Genomic DNA, 22184 nt, shown 5'->3' on the forward strand with positions numbered 1-22184 from the left:
GTTGCTCTCGTCATACCTCATTACATAACATACCTAATGAATAAGCCGCTCCGATGCTTGACCACCCAGCTGGTGTACAAGGGCTATCTGGCACAGATAATACTTGTGCCCTCTATCGATAGTGTGTGCAAACAAACTAAGCGTTAGCGTCATCAATCGTTGCTCAGTCAGTATTCGTTTGGAATTCGTCTGAATATCTTGTTATTTTTAAGGTGGTGTGACTTTATGTACATCATTGAAACATGCCATCTCCTGCACAACCATTACCTAAACTAATTGATGAACCTTTAGGAATAAATGCTGTGCTTCTAGGACCTCCAGGTTCAGGCAAAGGAACGCAGGTAATTAATTTTATGGTTAAAGAGTGGGATCTGCAATATATTATGTTTTTTAGGGAACACTGCGTAAAAATTTTGTGTATGATACGTATCAACAGGAGTTATGTTGAGTGCTGGTCTGCAATGATCGTTTCAAGCAGTATGAGTTATAAATAAGTTATGTGTATATCTTCTAGCAACGTAAGATATGTTTTGTGCTGATCTGTAATAAACTTTTCTTTTCAGGCTCCACTGCTTAAAAATAAATTCTGTGTATGTCACCTATCAACAGGAGATATGTTGCGTGCTGAGATATCTTCGGGCTCTCCTCTGGGTCGAAAGATTAAAAAAGAAATGGATGCAGGTACTCTGAATAAGTAGAGTAATTTTATGTAAATCATTACCTGAAGTAAGAACATACATATGTAGGTCAGCTGCTGAACATACTTTATAATATTCACTGCAACAAAATTTTCGTGGTGAATCTCAATGGGCAATCAGTAAATTACCTGGCATTTAGCCCTCATTAATATTGGGATATTACACCATAATTTCAGACTTAATTCTGCAGTTGATTTGCGTACATGGCCCATGTATGGTGGGATGCCTCGCACCACCGCATGGAATGGCCTCTAGGTGTGGAGGTTAGCTGCAAATATATTGAATAAGCAGTCGAGGGGAGGTACTCTTCCATTCGGTTCTCTGTTAGGTCCATTCTGTCCGAGGCTTTGATTGAGGTTTCGAAACATCTTTTTTACGGTGCAAGGTTGTTAGCCTTGCGACCAACCCCAAACTTGGAGGACCAGGGTACCTGTCTTAGTTTGACCTCTCCCCCTCGACCAATCTGGCTAGGGAGGCCCTACCAGTAGCTCTTGGGATCTCTGAGGTACTCAAGCTCCACCACCACGACAAGGTGCAGGTACCATTAAGTGGGGAGTTTTTGATGTAAATACATCTGTAAGGAAGGGTCATTCGGCAAAAAAGTGGAACGAAAAAGTGTAACAATGGTTACCTAGGGAATGTCATCTGTTTACTCGGAATTATTGTTACCTACAAAACGTCGTCTATTTACTCGGCATTTTTGTTACCTAGGAAACATCATCTGTTTAATTCGGCATTGTTGTTACCTATAAAACATTTCATTACATTACCTTACCTTACATTACATTCCGAGAAAAGGATGGAAGGATCCTGTTCATATGGACCTGTCGTCAGACAGAACACTAAATAATAATAATAATAACATTACATTACCTTACCTTACATTACATTCAGCTACCACAGACCCATCTTAAGCGTAACTAATTGAAGTTGAATAAGCAATGTATAATATATAAACTTCCTTTCCGTATAGACGTATTTACGTCAAATTCTCCGGAACCGTGGTTCCACTGACAACTTTTTATTTACGTATACAAATTTATTATCAATAACTCAACTCATGATCTTATTATATGGAACACTTATTTTTAGTAGGTTGGTGACAAGACTTACAGGAAGAGGTTAAGCAGTGCTGTTGTGCAGTGTATCTTTTTTTGTATTTATACAGGACACCTAGTAAATGATGATTTGGTTGTGAGTCTGGTGGAATCAAACTTGGATCGACCAGAATGCAAAAATGGATTCCTTCTAGATGGATTTCCTAGAACTTTACCACAAGCTGAAAAGGTTTGGCATCAGAATAATTATTTCTTGTGTGGACAGATCACATAGACTGTATATGTACTTGCATTTACATTAAAAGAATTGAAGTTTATGCAGGATACACATTTGAAATGATTGGGGACTGTCATTTGATTAATTTTACACACACATAGACATACATAGGGTGTATTCCATGTCATAATGTAATAGTAAACTCATTGGAATATACATACTTTCAGGTACCAAATTGAAATCCGTTCATTAGTTTTGAGGGTAAAACATGCAGACCGAAAGATTCGCAGACACATCCTTTTGATATGTTGCTTTTAAGTAAAGTTTGTCCCGCTACATGCCATACAGGCGCTCGGGGTGAGTGGAGGTATAGTTCCTCTCTTTCTTGACCTCGGCACTACATGGGGGTGAGCGGTCAGCATCACGCCCGGCCGGCTTTACCTCCGGTACCCATTGGAGAGGAGGCTGGGTGGGCCCCAGAGCCGGTCTGGAAGCAGAGGCTAGAGGAAAAATCCTCTGCCCCCATCAGGGATCGAACCCCGGTTGTCCAGCCCTTAGCTAGTCACTATACTGACTGAGCTATCCCGGCTCATGTTACTTTTAAGAACTTTATGCAAAGACCACATAAGAAGGATGTGTTACTAATATTGTACTTGCATTTCACAGCTAGACAAGCTTCTTGAAAAGAGGAAACAAAATCTTGATGCTGTGATTGAGTTCAAAATTGATGACAGCCTTCTTTTACGCCGCATTACAGGAAGATTAATTCATCAGGCCAGTGGACGCTCATACCACGAGGAATTCCACCCACCACGGACACCCATGAAGGATGATGTAAGAATACCAATTTGTATTTAGGTATTGTAGTTGGAGTGAATTTTAATGTGCGTGTTCATGCTTATCACATTAAACATTTATTTTTTAACAATCTGTGCATTGTGGCTGAGTAGTTAGCAGTCCTGCTTTGTATTTGGGAGGTTTCAGGTTCAAACCTTTGTTTAGAAACCCTAGTATCCTGACTGAGGTATTTTGTAGCTTTCCTGTCTGTCCAGATAAATTAGAGACACCAGTGGAGTTCAAACAGGCCATTGGATGTAATTGTGAAGTTGCTGATTAATGACTTAATGTTTTTGTGTTTTTACTTCAAGTTCATTCTGCAATTTGTATGGTTTGTTCTCCCTTTTCTTCTTGTACTTTTTAATATTATTATTTTGGTTTTCCTAATAACTGCTTTTCCATGATTGGTGGGTCCCTGTCACTGGACATGGCACGTCCTCAGGTTGCGGATGGAGGAACAGCCTCCATTTATGGAGGTTAGCTGCGAATATATTGAATAAGCAGTTGTGGACAGCTGATGAGGGGTGGTCCTCCAGCTTGGGGGTTGGGCATGATGCTAACAACCTTTCACCATAAAAAACTGTCTTGTTATGAAAAATTTTACCAAAGCCTTGGACCAGGATGTACTCTTTGGCATGACCATTGGAAAAGGATATGAGATTTGGAATATGGAATGTTAGGAGTCTCTATAGGGCTGGGGCACTGAAATCAGTGAGTAGGGAAGTAGAGAATTATAAGTAAGACTTAGTGGCAGTGCAGGAAGTGCGATGGGAGGTGGAGCACACAATCTCAGTGGAAAATTTCACGTTTTTCTATGGAAAGGGGAATGATAATCATCGTTTAGAGACAGGTTTTTTGTTCATAGCAGAATTAGGGCAGCAGTTAGGAGAGTAGAATTTGTTAGTGATGGGTTATCTTACATAATTCTGGAAGGATGTTTGTGCGACATTATTACCCCTAATGTTCATGCCCCAACTGAGAACAGAAGTGATGATATCAAGGATAGCTTTTATGAAGAATTGGAATCAATATTTGATACATTTGGCAAGTATCACATGAAAATTCTGTTGGGAGATTTCAGTACAAAAATTGCAAGGGAGGATATCATCAAACCCACAATAGGCAGCGAGAGTCTGCATGCACTTAGTAATGATAACGGTGTTAGAGCAATAAACTTCGCTACGTCAAAAGATTTAATTGTAAAAAGTACAAGATTTCCACATCATGATATTCATATATACACTTGGACTTCTCCAGATGGCAGCACGTACAATCAAGTAGATCATGTTTTAGTAGATAAGAGAAGGCAGACAAATGTAATTGATGTGAGGTCATTCAGAGGAGCAGATGTGAATTGCTAAAACTTTGTGATAGCTCTGTGGTCCTGAAGACATACATTGCCCATAACCCTTATTATCGAGGCGGGAAAGCAACAAAATTTTGACTTCAGAAATTTTAGAAAGGAAAGCAGGACTAACTCAGTAAGGATGTTATTCTGGATTCATGTTCGTATGAACTTTGCTAGTTGTTTTAGTGTGTGGAACTCACCCCTATGTTTTTGTCAGACAGTTTCTTATTAATCAATGTTATTTGTTCCTTGTAGTTTACTGGTGAGCCACTGGTTCGGCGTGCTGATGACAATGCTGATGCTTTAAAGAAACGTCTTGAAACATATCACAAGCAGACCAAACCTTTGATAGACTACTACAGTTTTAGAGGTAAATTGTATAGGATCTACCACTAGTCATATTTCATTTGTGCACTTCTCAATTCCACATAATTTACTTTTTGCACAAATGCATTGGGTGAATGGCTATAGAGTAGATGTTGTAACAAGCCGTACCATGGTATTTGAAGACCAAGTATTCTGTATTTATTTGTGTTAATATCCACTTATTTCCCCTCTATTTATAACTTTTTTTAAAACTAAAAGTAGGGAAACAATATACACCATATTTTTCTAACAGCTCTCAGTACTGTATAACGAACACTATCACAATTTTTCACACTTCTGAGAAATTTATTTCTGTATTGTATGCACACTTTCTCTCCTTTTATACGTTTTCTGCAGCCACTGTTCCTTTTTGTTACAATATTTATTTGAATATAAGTCATACATTTTTCCCCCAAATTTACATTTCATAAAACTTACAATCAGGATATTTTTAATGGAAGAACAATTGATGGATGGATGAATTAAACTCCTTCACCAGGAATCAAACCCAGGACAGTTTTTCAGGGTGTGGCCTTTATTTCTGTAATCTCATCGTTATAAAAAAATCTTGGTCTTAATATAATTCTTCTATCATGCTTAGTTTTCAGTCTACAGAAAAATCTTCACTGGGATTCAAACCTAGGAGGACAGTTTTTGCGGTTCTAGTCTTTGTTTCTGTAATCCACTGTTTGAAACAAACAACTTTGGTCTTAGCACCATTCTTCTGTTGCACCTAGCTTCCAAGCTACAGGAACTGCCCTCTCCAAGAATCAAACTCTGGATATTTTTCCAGAGTTTTGACTCTCATATTTTATCTTTCTGGTCTCAAGAAATAAATATCCCAAGTTTGCTGCAAATCAATTTATCCCTTCTCAAGTTTCAAAAAACATACATACCCACGATTTGTTTCACTTTGTGTATAAGATATTATTTATGGCACTCATTGCTGTGTTTGTCATGTGACTGGTTTCTAAGCACTGTTACCATTATTTTATCTTCATATTAAAAATATATTACAGTCTGTGAGAACCATTATTGGTGAATGTGAATACTTTACAGATATCTTATTTGTAAGATATATATGTAGTGAAAAACTTAGTTCCGCGCCGTAGCCATGTGGTCTGAGGCATCATACTTTGGACTGGCGATACAGAATGCGCTCTGGTTCGATTCTCGGGGGAGAAGAAATTTTCACATGAGCTTTTGACCAGTGTATGGGACCGGTGCAAAGCCAGCGTCGTGAGGAAATTGGGGAGCTGCAATGAGTAGCGTAAACCGGTCAGGAAAACTAGCAATGGCTGGGGCATTCGTCATGCTGACCACACGTTGCTCTATATCTGGTTGGATGATCGTTCACCTCTGCTTAGGCATGTGAACGTGAGGCTAGCAGTCAAGCTAGTCGGCTTTGGCTCTCTGGAGCTGTTACACCACGGATTTAATTTAATAGTGAAAAACTTACAAGACATCCTTTTAACTATATTGCTAGCATTTTTTGTTTTTCCCCCCCTAGCATTCCCTAAATATCATTGTATTTTTAATTTTCTGCTTTGTTTAATCTTTATAAGTCTTCTTTTTAAAGGATACCTTCATATTCATAAGGCTTTATTTTGTTAATGCTGTGTGTATAATGACTTATGGGGTATACTTTTCATTTCATTACAGGTATTCATCATCGTATTGATGCTGCTGAATCAGCAGCACATGTCTTCAGTCGTATTGACAAAATATTCCTTGAAAACTGTGGTCAAAAGAACAAAGACAGAGTTTTATTTGTTTAAGAAGAATGAAGTTTGTTAGGTGGAATATGTAGAAACAGTTGCCCGTCTTATTAATTCAAAAAAATATTTCTGTTGACAGATTGGACCAAGTGCTGAGATGCTGTCCTTATTTCTTAGCTAGTATTTGTATGGTATAATAATATATGCACCCATAATACCATTTCCTTTAAAAAATTATTGTTCTTAATCTGATGTAATTTAAGTCAAATGTGAATCAACATGGCCGCTTCCCTATGGTTTGAGCAAGTTAGAATAAAGCAAACATACAACAGTTAATTATTAATATAATTTTTACTGAAAAAATTGGATAATAAAATATATTTTACCATTATAAAATGTACCACATACTACAAGGAACTAGTAGCATCAGGTGAGTTGTTGTAGTAGACAGTATTGGGTGCATATAAAGGAAATGTTAAGGATGCAGAGTTGTATCACTGATCTCTGCTGTTCCTCAACTTATAATACCTGTTAAGTGGGAAGGAAGAATAAATTTTCAAGGCAGGAATAAACATTGGATACAAGTAGAATATACAGTTGATATTTGGATGATTCAGAAGTCAAACTTGTTACAAAGAAACAAAAGTCTTATTACTTTAATTGAACTCAGTGGTGCAAATGAAAAGTGTTTTATGAAAAATGTTCTGCAGAACTTATCTATTAATTTCCAAAATTAGTAATATAAAAGGTATTTTACATTCAAAGAAACTGAAAACATCATTGTTCCCGTAATTGGCGTTGGCATTTTATTCATATTGTAGATTCCTGACACGATTTTTTAAGTAGAAAATTGTACAGGAAGCCATCATGTTAGAACTTTCTGACTTTGTAGTGTTTGTACATGGGATTGAAGTTATTATTTGCCTTAATATTTCACTAATTTGGTTATATAAATGCCATTTCATATGCACACTCTTGAAAATTAGTTGCAATGGTGAAGTATGATTGGTGGGGATTTGCACTGCTGAGATACAAGTCTGCAAATGGTAATTTTTCTTCGATTTTCATTGCTTTGTGATGCCCTTAAATGTTTAAGGGCAGTTTGCTGTGAGGTAAAGAAGACGCTGTCAAAATTTTTCTGGAAACATTTGAAGACAGGTTCCCAAGGAACCAATGCCATCAACCTCTACTTCCACTAAAATTTTATCTCGTCATCCTATAACGAAACTTGTTTCTACTGAAACACCACATCTAATGAGGAAGGAACTGCCAGGATTAAAGGGAACAATGAAAGAAATTTGTTACCCAGTTTTGTTATTATTCTGCTATATTTCAATACGTGTATTAGAACAGTATTGTTATTATTATTAAAAATGTTCATTATATTACCTTAATTATAAGTTACTGGTAAATGGGCAATTGTGGTCTGGCTTGGGATCCTAAGCGCCATTTATAATGTTGTGTCTGTGGGCAGAAGTTCAGAACGAAGGCGTATTTTGGAATGCATTCTGTTCATAATTTGTCGTCTTCCTGAATGTAAATTTATGATGTAAAAATTTAATGTAAATTACCATTTGGTACAAAAGAAACAAGAATATTTATCTTGAATCTCATTTGCACTTGGTTCTGTGCTGTGCTCATATTTACTGTTGCATTTTACATAATATTGTTTACTTGCCATGATTTGCTTCGGTTTATGAGTGGGTTGAAAGTAGTAGTAAGCATTTTTGTTTAGGGTAGTTACAGAACGAAAAATGCCTAACTTCCAAGTTATATCCTGATTCTTGTTGTCTGTACTATTTTCTATTACTAGGAACAGCACAATATAGTTCATATTGTTTTATAAAAGTTAAGGGAATGTTTTTTAGAGGGGGGTTGTGTATATGGCAGTGGGAGTATGATTAAAGGTGAATGTGTAGTTTTGTTATATTTCCACTGTGAAAGAGTATTTTCTGAATATTTTTTTTCTAGCTTTCAATATTGTCGCAGCATTGGTTTTAAAATCTTATAATTAAATATGGTACTCTGTTCATAATTTAACATATTTGTGAAGGTAAGCTTTTGAATGTTGAAATCACTTATAGGGAAACTATGAATAATAAAGTTGTTTAATGAAAAATGTTAAAGTTTTTCTTGAATTTAAAATTATGAGATAAATGGAGCTCTTACAGAAAAATTGCATATATTGTTGCCCTAGTAACAAATGGACATGTTCTGTACATGGGTAACAGTAGGAATCATGAAAGAATGAAAATGTCAAATTCCTGTGTGAAGGGAAGTAAAGGACATCTAGAAGAATGTATGACAGGATTCATTGTAAGATACTGACTATTGTAGCTGAGTGGTTATCTCTCCTGCTTCATATTCAGGAGTTCCAATTTCAAAGACTGGCCATTTTGTCATATTTTATGGTTTTCTGTTCCTCATGGGATAGTACCTTATATTAGGCTATGACTACTTTCTTCCATATCCTTTCCAGTGCATTATTCATTAATTAGCCTATCATCTGACTATTGTCTGATTTACTGACAAAAAAAAGTTTTCCCAGTATATGGCATGTAGGTGCAACAGTGCCGAGTAAACACGACGTTTCCTAGGTAACCAGGTTACACTTTTTCGTTCCCCTTTTTTGCCGAACGACCCTTCCTTATAGACGTATTTACGTCAAAAACAAAATGTATTTTAGAAATAGCTGCTGCACTGTACCTCAAGGACAAATTTTGTCACAGGTACATAGAAGTAAATACCACGACGAAATATAGGACGGGATTTTCATGGTAATGTGTGACTATCGATTGAGTTACCGTGGCCGATTGGAGTGTTAGTCTTCATTAACAATGAGATGTCAGGACAGTATTCAGTCGATCGGATTGCGGTTTAGTTAGCAAACAAAAATGATTTGAAATCGTTTAAAGTCGAAAGCGGTTTCTTTATAGTACGAAATTAACAGTAATGTTTATACTGTTTATTTGCTAGAAGCAGTTGAGTGTATATATATCTTTAGCTGAATAATAAAATGGTTGCAAAATGTTTATCTATTTAAGTAAAAAGGTATGTTAACTTCAACAGTTCATTTACATGTCATATACTTCACCCAACACTGCTAACTAAAGTAATAAAATTCAGGGACAATTTTTGTATTCCTTGTTACCCAAAAGAAAACTGACGAAATTTAAAATGATGATGTGCTAGGTTATGTAACGTAAATGTTTTATAAAACACAGAATTCTGAAGGAATCTATTCTATTTAAGTAATTTAATTTTTTTCCAAACGTAACAAAACTTCAAAATGACATAACAAAATCAGAAACATTTTGCTAAAAGAAATGAATTTTTATGCAATATTTGCAAAACAGTAACAAGTTGTGTTAGAACTATTTATTAGCATCAGAAAGCTGAATTCAATTCAGAGACAAGTCAGGGGAATATGATAATTTAGAGTAATATGTGTTTACTGTAAAGATTGTGAAGTATTATAGGTATGTGTGTGACTAAATACATGACTTCAGGCTCATTTTATGAACAACAGCAAATTAGCTATCAGAAAGAAATATTACTCTATATCAGAATATGGCTGTTAACTATCCTGATTAAAACCTTATCTCACATTTCATAATATAATATAATATGGTGACCTGTTGATATATGTCTGAATATTATGTTTATTTACAATTGCTGAACCAAACATAAATTCCTGTAACTTAACTGATACAGATGGTTACAGTACAGATATACAAGACTGAAAGAAAAATAGTCATATTCCACAGCAGATGATTTTGTTCTTATAAATCAGATTAGTTATAAAGAGCAAACTTAAGTAACAGTTTTACAATATGGTAACCATGTGTGTCACAGTAGTGTCTCTTGATACTTCAGTTCTTACAGCTTTCTCATATGCAGTGGAACTAATTCCAGATTGCTATTCCCAACAACACCAAACTTAATTGCCTGGCATGGAACCGAGAACAGGGATATCTTGCTTGTGGTGGAGAGGAAGGATTATTGAAAGTTTTGAAGCTTCAACCAGGTAATCAGAACTTTTGTTGCATGCATGTGAGAGTCATACGAGTATGAATGTTGCTTGTTACCTTTCCCCACCATCTTAAAAAGTAGGTTTATTTGAGTACGATGCTGTCTGTGTGTGTTTTCCGAACAACTTTTCAACAAATTGACCAGAAAGCTGATATATCCCATTCAATTCCAAACCGTCCTGATTGTCTTGGGCTTTCCTGATGGCATATTCTAAGGTGAAATTGAAAAACAGTATCTCCCTCTTTCAGGCCATTTTGAATAGGAAATGTATTGGACATATATTTAGCTACACACATTTTTCTAGAGGTTACACTTAAACACATTTTAATTTGCCTGCCTAGCTTCTTAGGTATACTAGATTCAATTAAATTTTTGTAAAGATTGTCTCTTTTAATTGAGTCATAGGTTTCTTGAAGCCGGTAAATTATTGCTGTACTGTCTGATTGTACTCCCATTTGTTCTCTACTATTTGGCAGATGTAGAAAATGTAGAAAATTCATTGGCCATAAAGCAATAACATTTTGCAGGAATTTTTTATCTCCATTAGGACTACAGTCTAACAAGAACTGTTCACTTCTGAGGGGGTTGGGTTGTGACCTATGTTGATTTGACATGGAATGTCTTTTCAGAAGATTGTCAGATTACTTTATGAAGTCAAAAGTTGAATAATCAGCTTGGAATACAGATTTTTTCAAGATTTTGATCTTGGTATATTTTGTTGTTATCAGTCTCTTTCTGTTGTATTTGTTTTTTATGTTACAATAAGCCAAAAGAAGTGAAATCTGTCTGTTTGATGTGTAGATCAGCCAACAATTTAGAGATAATTGTACATTGTGCCCGCTAGATAGAGTTCTGCGGTAATTGTATAAAGATGTGATCCTTATTTAAAATTGCCTGTCATGATCTTTTGCAGAAGTTTGTACATTTTCTTGAAAATAGAGTTTTTCATAATATGTTGAACTTGAATTATTTTCAGTGCATTGAACATCTAATAGTCTTTGGAAGTGAATGCAAATTTCAAAGCACAGTCTTTGTCAAAAACGTAGGAGACTCCATATATTACGGGATTAGAGGAGGGTGTTAGGTAGAAGTAAGAAAATCCTTGATGGTAATGGAAATTTCTTTAATTCAGTTTAATTTGTTATGTTTCTAGTTTTTACATGTTTGGTATGTGTAATTCAACTTTTTTTTAAATTATCAGGGGCTGATAGTAAGGTGAAAGGGTTGGCAGCTCCATCAAATTTGTCAATGAATCAGACTTTGGAAGGTCACAGTGGACAAATTCAAGTTATTACTTGGAATGAAATTCACCAGAAGCTTACCACTAGTGACCAGTATGGCCTTATTATTGTGTGGATGCTATACAAGGTATGACTTCATAGTTTTAATTTTTACAAGTCATAATGCATCTGAATTTCCTAATTTCTTTTAAAGTTTTGGTTTGTGCTTTTCCTACTAGTGTGAATCCATTTTAAAGTAACTGGGAAATTGGCTGTTCTGAGGTGAATGTCATGAAATAGATCATGACTGTTTCTTCTTACAAATCCTTTTGCATATGTCGTGTATGTCATTCTATCTCAGTTGATATAGTATGATATATTGACAGCTGAAACAGCATAATTAAAGTTTCTGAGAATCAGTTATGAAAATGGCTGCAGTCTCTCCTTCCATATTCTCGCCTTCTCAACATTAATGACCATGTTTTTGTCTCTTTGGTGCTATATAATCTGTGTGGTTTAAACATCTGTTAATAATCTAAGAATTATTTGGTTATAAAATGCAAATATTGGTGATTTTGATGTAAAATTTAATTCTGAGACTGTCATATTGTGAAAGACTGAACACCCATTGATAAAGCAGAAGACCTGAACACACTTTTACTCATATGTTTCTCTTTGTCCCATATGTGGTGATAGTAATATGTAATATACGAATTATCTTTAAAAATTTAATCTCACAGAACCTCAGAAAAATTTTACAAGATTTGTTCTATCTGTGAGGGAATGTCATACAGTTTTAATGAGTAATATACCAGTAGATTTCACCACTGCTTAGTCTGGCTGTTGCCCAGTGACAGTGATTTCATGAATAAAATTATGTTCTCGAATAAAGCAACATTTCTTGTGTCTGTATACAAACAAACCTTAAAAATCAGGGGAGTAGAACAGCCTCATAGGAACACATTGGAAACAGTGCGGAAGTGAATGTTTGGTGTGTGTTGTTATACAGTCATGTGATCTGCCCCATTATATTTGCTGAACTGACAGTGACAGTCATGAATTGCCTACACATCATCTGCAGCCTTATTTGTTCTGACAAAATGGTGCACCAATACGTTAGAAATTGCATGTATGTGACTCCTTATACCACCAAATCCTGAATTGGTGGATTGGCCATTGTGGAATCATCTCTTTGCTGGTCAGGACACCAGATAATGTGTGACTTTTTTATGGGTTACATAACATACTGCATATACACAATTCTGGTGGCCAGCGTGAGTGATTTGAAGTCCAGAATTGTTGCTGTTATTGAAACTGTTGATGCAAACATTTTGCAACCCACATGGAAAGATGTGTAATATTGTTTTGATATTTATGTGGTGGTAAAAATCCACACATTTTGAACCTGAATAAGCTCTAGTATTTCACCATAGTGAGCTCTTCTTTTTGCTGGGCTTCTTATATTTCTTTGCGTGAACTGTAATTTGGTACTTAACGATGAACAGATTTATTGAATTTTTACAGGGATCATGGTATGAGGAAATGATCAACAATCGCAACAAGTCAGTAGTGAAAGGAATGGCGTGGAATTCAGATGGGCAAAAGATTTGCATTGTATATGAAGATGGTGAGAATAAGTAACAATTTATTTGATACTTAATTTTTAAGTGATGGCCTGAGCCATAACATCTTAACATTTTATGTTTTACTCAAGGTCATATTTCTTCAGCTAGTGTTTTGTATCATTAATGCTGTACAAGTATATCAGATATATTTTTGGAATGAAATATTACATTTTAGGTATATAAATTACTGTTCCTTTATGCAGATACAGTAGGGCCCCGCTTTACGGCGCTCCGCTTTACGGCGATTCGCTAATACGGCGCTCAACAGCTGAGTCAGAGAAGTGCGTCCGGCGCCATTTTCTCGTCGCTGATTCAGTCTGTTTACAGCTTTTGTGCGCTCCGCGTCTCTCTGTATTTCTGGCAATTTTTTTAGTTATTACAAACTGTATATTTATATAATATTTTTGTGTTACTACAGTGTAATTACAATGGCGTCAAAGGGTAGTAGCGATAAAAAGAGGAGTCGTAAGCCTCTTACTTTAAATGCCACGTTAGAGATGATTAAACTTCGTGAACAAGGCATGTCTATGGCTTCCAAACCATCACCAAAATGAATAAGATTCGTTGAAGAGTCAGATGATGAAGATGCGCCATCTCCTTCATCCTTCCTACTATAAGCATATCAATTTTCAAATTTATATTCACCAATCACTATAAGCTGAGGACAATGTGTGTATTACTGATATTCATTTAACTTTCATATCATTTTCTTAGGCCTAGCGCTATTGTGCACTTACTATATGATAGTGTAACATCTTATTAGGCTTTGATATGCATTTGCAAGTGAAATAAGGCAAAGATCCGCTTTTCGGCGATTTTCGCTTTACGGCGGGGGTCTGGTCCCTAACCCGCCGTATAAGCGGTGCCCTACTGTATTGGGATAGTACTTTAGAGTAAGTGGTATGTGTTTCCTTTGATATCCTACCCAATTCATTATTCTCAGTCAGTCTTCCATTTGACACTAAGATATTCAGTTGAGAAAATGTTTATAAAATAAAACAAGAACATGGTAAACAGCAGTCATTATAGCTAGAATGTTGCTCTATGATATTAGGCTCATATCTGATATTTGGTTACTTTCCTCTGTAGCTGACAAAAGAAATTTATTTGTTGTCATTATCTTTCTGTGTCTTAAAGTCTTTCTAAGTGTCTTATTTTTATGAATTGGTAGTCTGTAAGATTTCTGATTATTCTGTCAGAGCACATTTATTTAGAATGTTGGTTTGAATTCTTTTATATAATGTTATATAAAGTCTTTCATTTGTGAAATTTGTTGCTGTTATTATGTTAGTTGTTATTATTTCTTTAAGGATGTGATATGATTCCCATCTTTATACAACTTATTTTAGCTGATGTTAATGTGTAAAATACAAAATTTATTTAATTTTGCATGCAAAAATATTTTAGTCTAATATTTTCAGATCATATGCATAAAGAAGGAACATATTTTATGTCATGTCTTTCTCTTGCTCATGCTCACCCTTTTGTGAAAGCAAAAAATCTTTATTTTGGCCATAAACTCTCAGGGAAACATACACAATTATATGTGAAAAAGTATGTGAACATAAAAATGTGATTCTCGCCAGTCCTTTGTACAGTCCAGGCTTTGCTACGGTATGGCATTGTTGTTTATGTATATTTTTTTTTATTGCAGTGTCATTTCACAAAATGTATTAGCTTCTTCTTTGCTGTAGGAGCTGTGATTGTTGGTTCAGTGGATGGAAATCGTATCTGGGGAAAGGAATTGAAAGGAAGTGCCTTGACTGGAGTGGAATGGTCCCCAGATGGTAAAATGCTGCTGTTCAGTCTCCGCAGTGGTGAAATTCATGCCTATGATAATCAGGGAAGCTTTACAGTGAGTGATGTAAAGAATTTTGTAACATTACAAACATATTGTAAAGAAGTGAGTTGTATGCAATTAAATGTCAGTACAGGCGAAGAATGAAATAACATTTTCTGTTTTCTGCGACTTGGGGGGGAATCACTTCAGCTGAAGGCCTCCATACTTGAGGAAGTTAGGCCATGACCCTTTTGAATTGCCTTACAACTGAGAAAAAGCATGGAAAAACCTCAGGCAGGGTAATCAAATGGTCAGACCACTTGTTGTGCCGACTTAACCGTCTTTTGAGGGACAGCCTTGGTTGGCCTGCTGAACATCAGCCCCCCTCAGTTTCCCGTAGGTGACCTCAGTCAGCCCTTTTTCATCAAAGGTGCCTTCCAAGTTCCTGAACTAAGGGGTTCCCCACATCAGTTAAGTTTGAGTCAAAGCTCTCAGTCAGTGCTCTGATGTGGTTGGCAAAGAAGTATCCCATATGCTGGTTATAATACTGTACAGTTTGTGGCTTCAAGGCATTTCCATATTTGTCACAAAAGTTGTCTTCTCTTGTTGGTGGATTGTGCATATTTGATAGTACATACACATCATGTTTATCTCTCCAGACCTTTGCTGTCAAGTCATCTTTTGTCCTGGACGAAATTTCTCCACAGTCAGTCATCTGTTTGGTCGTGTCATGTGGTATTCCCTTTGTCTCGGGTTGTATTGTTCCACAGCAGTTGATTTTATGTTCAGTCAGATTGACATAAGTCAGGAGAGGAAAAGAAGTTCATGTCCTTTTACCTTGTATGTCAAGTGCTTTACTGTGATCACGCGTGTTCTGTCCTTTTGTGAAGACTTCTGTAATCAGACCACTGACAAAGAAATCCGAGAAATCATATATCCATTTCACTGTGAGGCTTGGCCGACCAAACTTCCGTATATCAATTCTAAGCCAAATACAGTCAACCCCAAGAACTTCTGCCATCATAAATATGCAGTATGGGGATAAATTCGGAGAATAATTGATTAAAACATTGAAAAATAATCTAAATAACTGAGAATAAATGCTTTATAAAGTTATTTAATTATGTAGTCACAACAAATTATTAACCTTTACAATGTAATGAGAGTTAAATTATGTCAAACTCATGTCTTATTCAGAACAGCACTAACAAGTGGTTCTGTATTCAGATGAAGCTGAGCATCCAGTGTGTGCCTAACATGCTGAGCCCAACACAGGTGGTTGGTATGCACTGGTATGATGGAAGACAGGGATTTGTGGAACAAGACTGTCCTGTACTTGCCATCTGTTATGAAAATGGCTGCATGCAAATTATGCGTGGTGAAAATGATGACAGTAAGTAATCATTGCAGTTTATGTAGCACTTGTACGAGGTCTGACAAATAATGAGACTCTATTACAGGTAACACTATATTAAATTTCATTCTGAAGTGCAGTGTTCTCCTTCAAAGTAGTTTCCTCCTGCAGCTATACATGAGTTTCAGCATTATTTCAAACTGTCAAAATACTGAGTAAAATGTTTAGAATGGCCATTATCACATGAATCTCTCTGATGATTTCAAAATGTAATCCCTTGAGATGATTCTTCGTGGTAGGGAAGGGAAAGCAGACACACAGACTATGATATGGTGAGGAACCAGGACCATGATTGATTTTTTCACCAAAAATTTATTGCTGAAAAGTGCTGTATGTGAAGGCGCAGTGCAGGATCCACTTGTCGGCAAAAAATTCAGGCCTCACAACAAACCTGCTGTCTCAGACTTTCCAGAACTTGGACATAAAATTTCTAGTTGAGTCTGACCTGGTGAAACATATATTCACTGTATTATCCATTTTGCAATCAAAGAAAAAATCAACATTGTTATGACTTTTGATTTTGGCATGTGTGGGGCAGGATGGTCCTGGAGATTTCCATTGCATGTTCTGCTGCTTTGTTTCATACTGAAAAACTCAGCATTCATCCCCAATGATGTCTTGGTTGTATGTCAGGTGATAATACATGAATTTTAAAACATAAAAACGACTGATCTGTAGAGGATACTCTCAAACAATGTTATGATGTCATTGCAAGTTATTTCATGTTTATACTCTAAAATTTGTTATAGTGGAAAACAAAATTGCTGAATGGCTGACTGATATTTTGGTATGGTTGGTTATTGTAGAGTTTGACATTTAGAAATTAACAATTTCAATACAGTTCTGTTATTGTTCGACCCTACAGCTATGTGAGATCAGCACTGGAGTACATAGTTACTGAAATGTCCTTGAAGTCCACATTATATGTTCTTGTGTCTTGCAAGTAACATTTGCAAGAATTCCTTATTATTTAGTGTAATGAGAAGTCTTTAACCACATTTAAAATACATTTGTATGACAACCTTTCTTTTTGCCCAGTACCAGTGCTAATTGACACGGGCATGACTGCTGTATGCTGCCGATGGAATCACAATGGCAGTGTCATTGCTGTTACTGGTGTAATGGAACTTGCTGAAGACAACAAGGATTGTAATGTCATACAGTTTTACACACCATTTGGAGAGGTACATTCAGTATTTCATTTATAATACAAGGAGATCAGAAATAGTAAAGTGTGCTGTCAGGCTTTTCTTATAGAATAAAAAAAGTAAAGCTGTCCTGCTACACCCCATATAGGTGTTGGAGGGGGGGGGGGGGGTTAGCTCCTACTCATTCCTGCCTGCATTTGATCAGGGACAAATTGTTTTTGTTAGATCACTTTTTTTTAAAAATTGCAAAAACTACTTTTGAAGCTGTGAAACTGTTTCTTCTTTACACTGTTTAGTAACACATCATATGCTTCACCACTGCAATACATAGTTTTAATTTCTTATTTTGATATATTTCCTTACTTGATTTTTTCTTCATTGTGAATCACATAATATAACGATATTCAATATACTTTCATGGCAGCGCTTGCGGACACTGAGGATTCCTGGTCGGGAGGTTACGAGTTGTGTGTGGGAAGGTGGTTCCCTGCGTGTGGCCCTTGCTGTAGACTCATACATCTATTTTGCCAATATCCGTCCAGATTACCGGTGGAGTTATGTGGAACACACTGTTGTATATTGCTACAACAGACCGGACAGGCCTGGAACAACTGTAACATTCTGGGATACTAAAAATAATGAGGTTAGTTGACACAACAAATCAAGTAAGACTTGAGGCTTTTGCAGAGACCAAAGACATTCTCTGTCTCTGAAACGCTGGACTATGGTTACATTTTGGAACAGCTTGTCGACAGAGAATATTTTATTAAAGCAAATCAAGTTGCTATGGAAGTACTTAACTGAGGAGACATGGAGATGTTGAAATGTCAAATGTTTGTATTTGTAATGTCTTCCAAGTTTCAATTTATACTTCAGACATATGACAGCACCTAATGTTTAAGGGTGGAGAAGAGAGTAAGAAAATTGTGTCAATGTTTCTTAATGGCAGATTTGATAATGAATATTATAGTGCTTTCAGACCCATTCTATTAAATATATACTTACCAAGTGGGCAAAATGAAGTCTGCACAATCTTGTTATACTGCCTGAAGTGATACAGCTTGTTTATCAAGATTAATTTGAATAGTATTTATCTTTATTTATTTTATTATATCTGCCTTTGTGTACATAGATCTCTGTGTCTTCCCATGACAGTCTTCCATGTATCATTGTTTTATTCATGTAATAGTTAAAACTTATCTTAATATTAAGTTAAATTATTGTTGTTAATACTGCTGTTTTGAAGAATCAGTAGATACAAGTTAATTTGCCATGTCAACAGTGCTACAACAAACCAGTGAAATTGTTACTTGGAGTGGCATCAGCAGGAGAACATTGTGTGCTGGCAATCAGAGCAGAAGACTCAGGCACCAGTGGGCAGTATGGGCTTATTCTCTGCAATGCTATAAGCACTCCAGTTGACAGTATGTACTATGTTTGTAACCTAAAAGTGCTCTTTCGTATTGTCCTGGACATGACTGCATCCCATGGCTTTATTGACCAATTATCATGACCTGCCTCCAAATCCTATCCCTATATAAACCATCTACCACCCATCATTCCTTTATTTCAGGGACTAAAATATTGTCATGAGCATTAAAAGGGTTCATCACCAAGACAGACAGACTGACTGACTCAATGAAAGGCTCGGACTCAGACTGGGATTCCTCACTTAACCCTGATAATGAAGACTGTATGTTCCCCCAAAAGCTTGGCACACGACTAAAATATTAAATGGCGCAACAAATATTTATATTTACATCAACCATAGGGACTTGAAATAATAACATCTCTCTTGGTATTTGTCTTGTAATTTAACAAAACTTTATAGACTTTCTTTCTGCAAGCTTAACTCTTCATTTCCCAGGAACACAGCTACTGGCTTACCTGTCGGCCCAGGTATTTGTAATAGTGAACGGACAGTTGGCAATATAAAATGGTAAAGAAATGAATGACAAACTTTCTGTATTTACTTAGAGAAAAGTAAACGGTAGCCTTTTGCACTGTTATTGATATAGGAAAACATCCTCTTGAAGTTCATTCTAAAAGAAACTTTTTTGTCTTTTGACAGCATGTTACTATCTTACCTAGTTTGGACATGGTAGTCTGTACATAGCACCAGTACGTGGCGAAACTCAGATGCAGTTGTGAACTTGTTAGTGTACTTCTGTATTTGTTATTCAAGTTATATGTATTTGTGTACAAATATCTGCATTATAAATCCACCTCTTCACCATACAGATTTGTTAATCTTTAGGTGTTATAGGATATTTAAAAGAAACCTTGCTACGCGCTTAGGGGCACTAAGTATTTTTTTTTATTAGTGTTCTGTCTGACGACAGGTCCATATGAACAGGATCCTTCCATCCTTTTCTCGGACTGGGCCCTGTTCATATACGTTCTTGGCAGATGATCCAGAAGTGGTTTGCCATTGCCTTCTTCTGTGTGTGAATGGAGTAATTGTTGGGATGCCACAGAGGAAAAAACTGTGTTGCCTAGACCACGGCCTTGCCCAACACAAGTTATAAATTCGGGCACCGCCGGGAATTGAACCCGAGACCCCAGGATTATAAGGCCAGCGTTCTAACCTAGGCCCCATAAATGCATTTCTTTGGTAAAACTGTCATAAAATAAAATGAATGCAGAATTTCAATGTGCAGATTTGCTTCTTGGGTAGCAGAAACTCGTGTTTCATAACATAATATGGAAAGCCTTCAGGTGGCAGCACAAAACATTATTTTGACACACAAAAGACATAAGCTGTTTCTGCAAGCAGTGAATCAAAACACTTTGGAAGCATACAATCTAGGGTTATGGTTGAGAACAGAAAGCCAGTGCTATACCAAGCTGCAGTTCACTACAGTGCTCTTTCCAGAAATAAATTTTATAAACAATAGACTCAGAGGGAAAGAAATAATGCTTGAAATATTCACGTAAATATGCCAGGAGTAAAAGCGAAGCCTTATATGCAAAATTATTTTACTTTACTCTGGGTAATGGCAGTGGCATTAAAAAAATTATTATGCACTCTGTAATTGTCATTGGAATATTTAACGAACTTATCATAATTAACTGAATAAAATGCACTTATGATTACGTTATTTAATTTACAGCAAAGTACATGGATATTGAGCCCTTGTGGATTGCAATGAACTCATCTCATGTGTTTGCTGCTTCACGAGACAACTTTTTGCTGTGGCACTACAGGACACCAAAATCCCGATCTACTTTTAGTATGGCAGGTATGCCTCTGTTGTACTATTATTTAACTGAATAATCAATTTAAGCTCTAGAAAGTAGCAATTATTTTTGGAACTGTACTTGAGAGGATCCATGCTGGTGTAGCTTACATGTTCTTGTCCCGATGTGTCCCAATTAACCGGAATCCACTGTATGTACATTTAACTGAAATTTTATTGGATTAAAAATTTATACCTATGAAATAAAGTAACATATAGGTTAGTATAAGGTTTGCTGGAAATTCTTTTTGTGAACGTAGGTTCACGTCAACGCAAGGAGAGACTTTACCATATTGATGATACACCATCTGGAGTTGCAGAAGTGATACAAGACCTTGACAGATCCTATGAGGTTCGTGAAACCAGTAATCTAGTCTCTTATCTTCTGAATTCACAGAACTTCTACAGGTTAATCTTTCATTTACATTTAGTAAAAACGTGACACATTTTTGTTCTGTATGTATGAAGGTTTCCAGAACTCTAATGTATATTCTGTTCTTTATTTTAACCTTTTGACTCCTGAGTATTTCTTAGTTCACTGACTGTATGTTGTAAGAAATGTACAGGTCCTTCCAAATGTTTGTCAAATGATGACAGAGTATATACAATTTGTCGCTGGCCATAAATGTCTTATCAGAAAAGTTAAAAGAGATTACATTTGTTACAAACTGGAATATCCTGAGTGAAGCAGTGAAAGAATTAAGATCACATATTTGGCATATTTTACATTTATTACTTGAATACTTGAACGACCCGTTCTTCAAGTGCCTGAGCACTGCAGGTCCCAACTTTTCGTTGGCTTGATCTGTAGACATTCAGTAGGACGCCTTGGACGAGATATCAGCCTGTCACAAGGCCTCTACCTGTACACAGGACAGCACAACACAGAAAAACGCGGACAAACATCCATGGCTTGAGTGGGATTCGAACCCACGGTCCCAGCGACCAAGCGGCACAAGGCCCACGCCTTAGACCGCGCAGCCACCCCCTTTACATTTATTAGATTTTTAATGGTGTTTACAGTTTTCTGTAACTTAAATTTAATTTCATTAAACCCTCAAAAATGTTTTGTGCTTGTGTAGGTGCTTGCTGCATTATTACCCCAATAATGATGATAAGAAGATATGTTCATTTCATCATGTTTTTGAAAATTTCCCATATGCAGTTGTACTCATAATATTAATGTGTTTGTTGCAAGTAGCCTACAACTAATATGCAAGCAACTGCTGACCCAATTTGCTGTTTGGCTGCATCAGAGAAGGCACTGGTTATTGGACGTGAATCTGGGTCAGTGCAGCGTTATTCCTTGCCTCAAGTGGCCCTGACTAATCGTTACACCCTTAATTCTCGCCCATACAAGCTTTCTATCAACTGCAATACTACGTAAGTACAAAATTACATTGTGCTTTTCATAAATAAGTTTAATTTTACTTTTGCAAGATAAATTTGGTGCTTTAGTTAAAAGTGGAATATTAATTGGCGTA

At 36.3% G+C, this 22184-nt stretch overlaps 2 protein-coding genes across 4 annotated transcripts in view; both read left to right on the forward strand.

The window, feature by feature from the left end:
• Positions 1 to 48: 48 nt before the first annotated feature.
• Ak2 (Adenylate kinase 2) lies at positions 49 to 8368 on the forward strand. Its single transcript, XM_022061491.2, has 6 exons — positions 49 to 341; positions 564 to 681; positions 1867 to 1985; positions 2640 to 2807; positions 4414 to 4528; positions 6187 to 8368. The coding sequence occupies exons 1-6, from the start codon at positions 243 to 245 to the stop codon at positions 6300 to 6302; spliced, it is 735 nt and encodes a 244-aa protein (XP_021917183.1). The 5' UTR covers positions 49 to 242; the 3' UTR covers positions 6303 to 8368.
• A 713-nt stretch (positions 8369 to 9081) lies between these two features.
• The window catches only part of Oseg4 (intraflagellar transport protein Oseg4), a 29687-nt gene continuing 16584 nt past the window's right edge, over positions 9082 to 22184 (forward strand). Inside the window, exons 1-12 of one of the 3 annotated variants that reach the window (XM_022061497.2) lie at positions 9082 to 9293; positions 10158 to 10269; positions 11476 to 11642; positions 13019 to 13121; positions 14814 to 14974; positions 16127 to 16292; positions 17352 to 17497; positions 17886 to 18104; positions 18744 to 18885; positions 20575 to 20703; positions 20961 to 21052; positions 21902 to 22083. In XM_022061497.2, the coding sequence (XP_021917189.2) occupies positions 9270 to 9293; positions 10158 to 10269; positions 11476 to 11642; positions 13019 to 13121; positions 14814 to 14974; positions 16127 to 16292; positions 17352 to 17497; positions 17886 to 18104; positions 18744 to 18885; positions 20575 to 20703; positions 20961 to 21052; positions 21902 to 22083 (1643 nt within the window). In that variant the 5' untranslated portion in view covers positions 9082 to 9269. Of the gene's footprint in view, positions 9294 to 10157; positions 10270 to 11475; positions 11643 to 13018; positions 13122 to 13359; positions 14013 to 14813; positions 14975 to 16126; positions 16293 to 17351; positions 17498 to 17885; positions 18105 to 18743; positions 18886 to 20574; positions 20704 to 20960; positions 21053 to 21901; positions 22084 to 22184 lie in introns of those variants that run through there. The other 2 variants (XM_022061495.2, XM_087351857.1) reach the window with 2 other exon arrangements.

This window comes from Zootermopsis nevadensis, unplaced genomic scaffold, assembly GCF_977971745.1.
Source record: "Zootermopsis nevadensis isolate Lab colony 2312 unplaced genomic scaffold, Znev_1.0 Znev_ptg000020l, whole genome shotgun sequence".
In the NCBI taxonomy this organism is placed as follows: Eukaryota; Metazoa; Arthropoda; class Insecta; order Blattodea; family Termopsidae; genus Zootermopsis; species Zootermopsis nevadensis.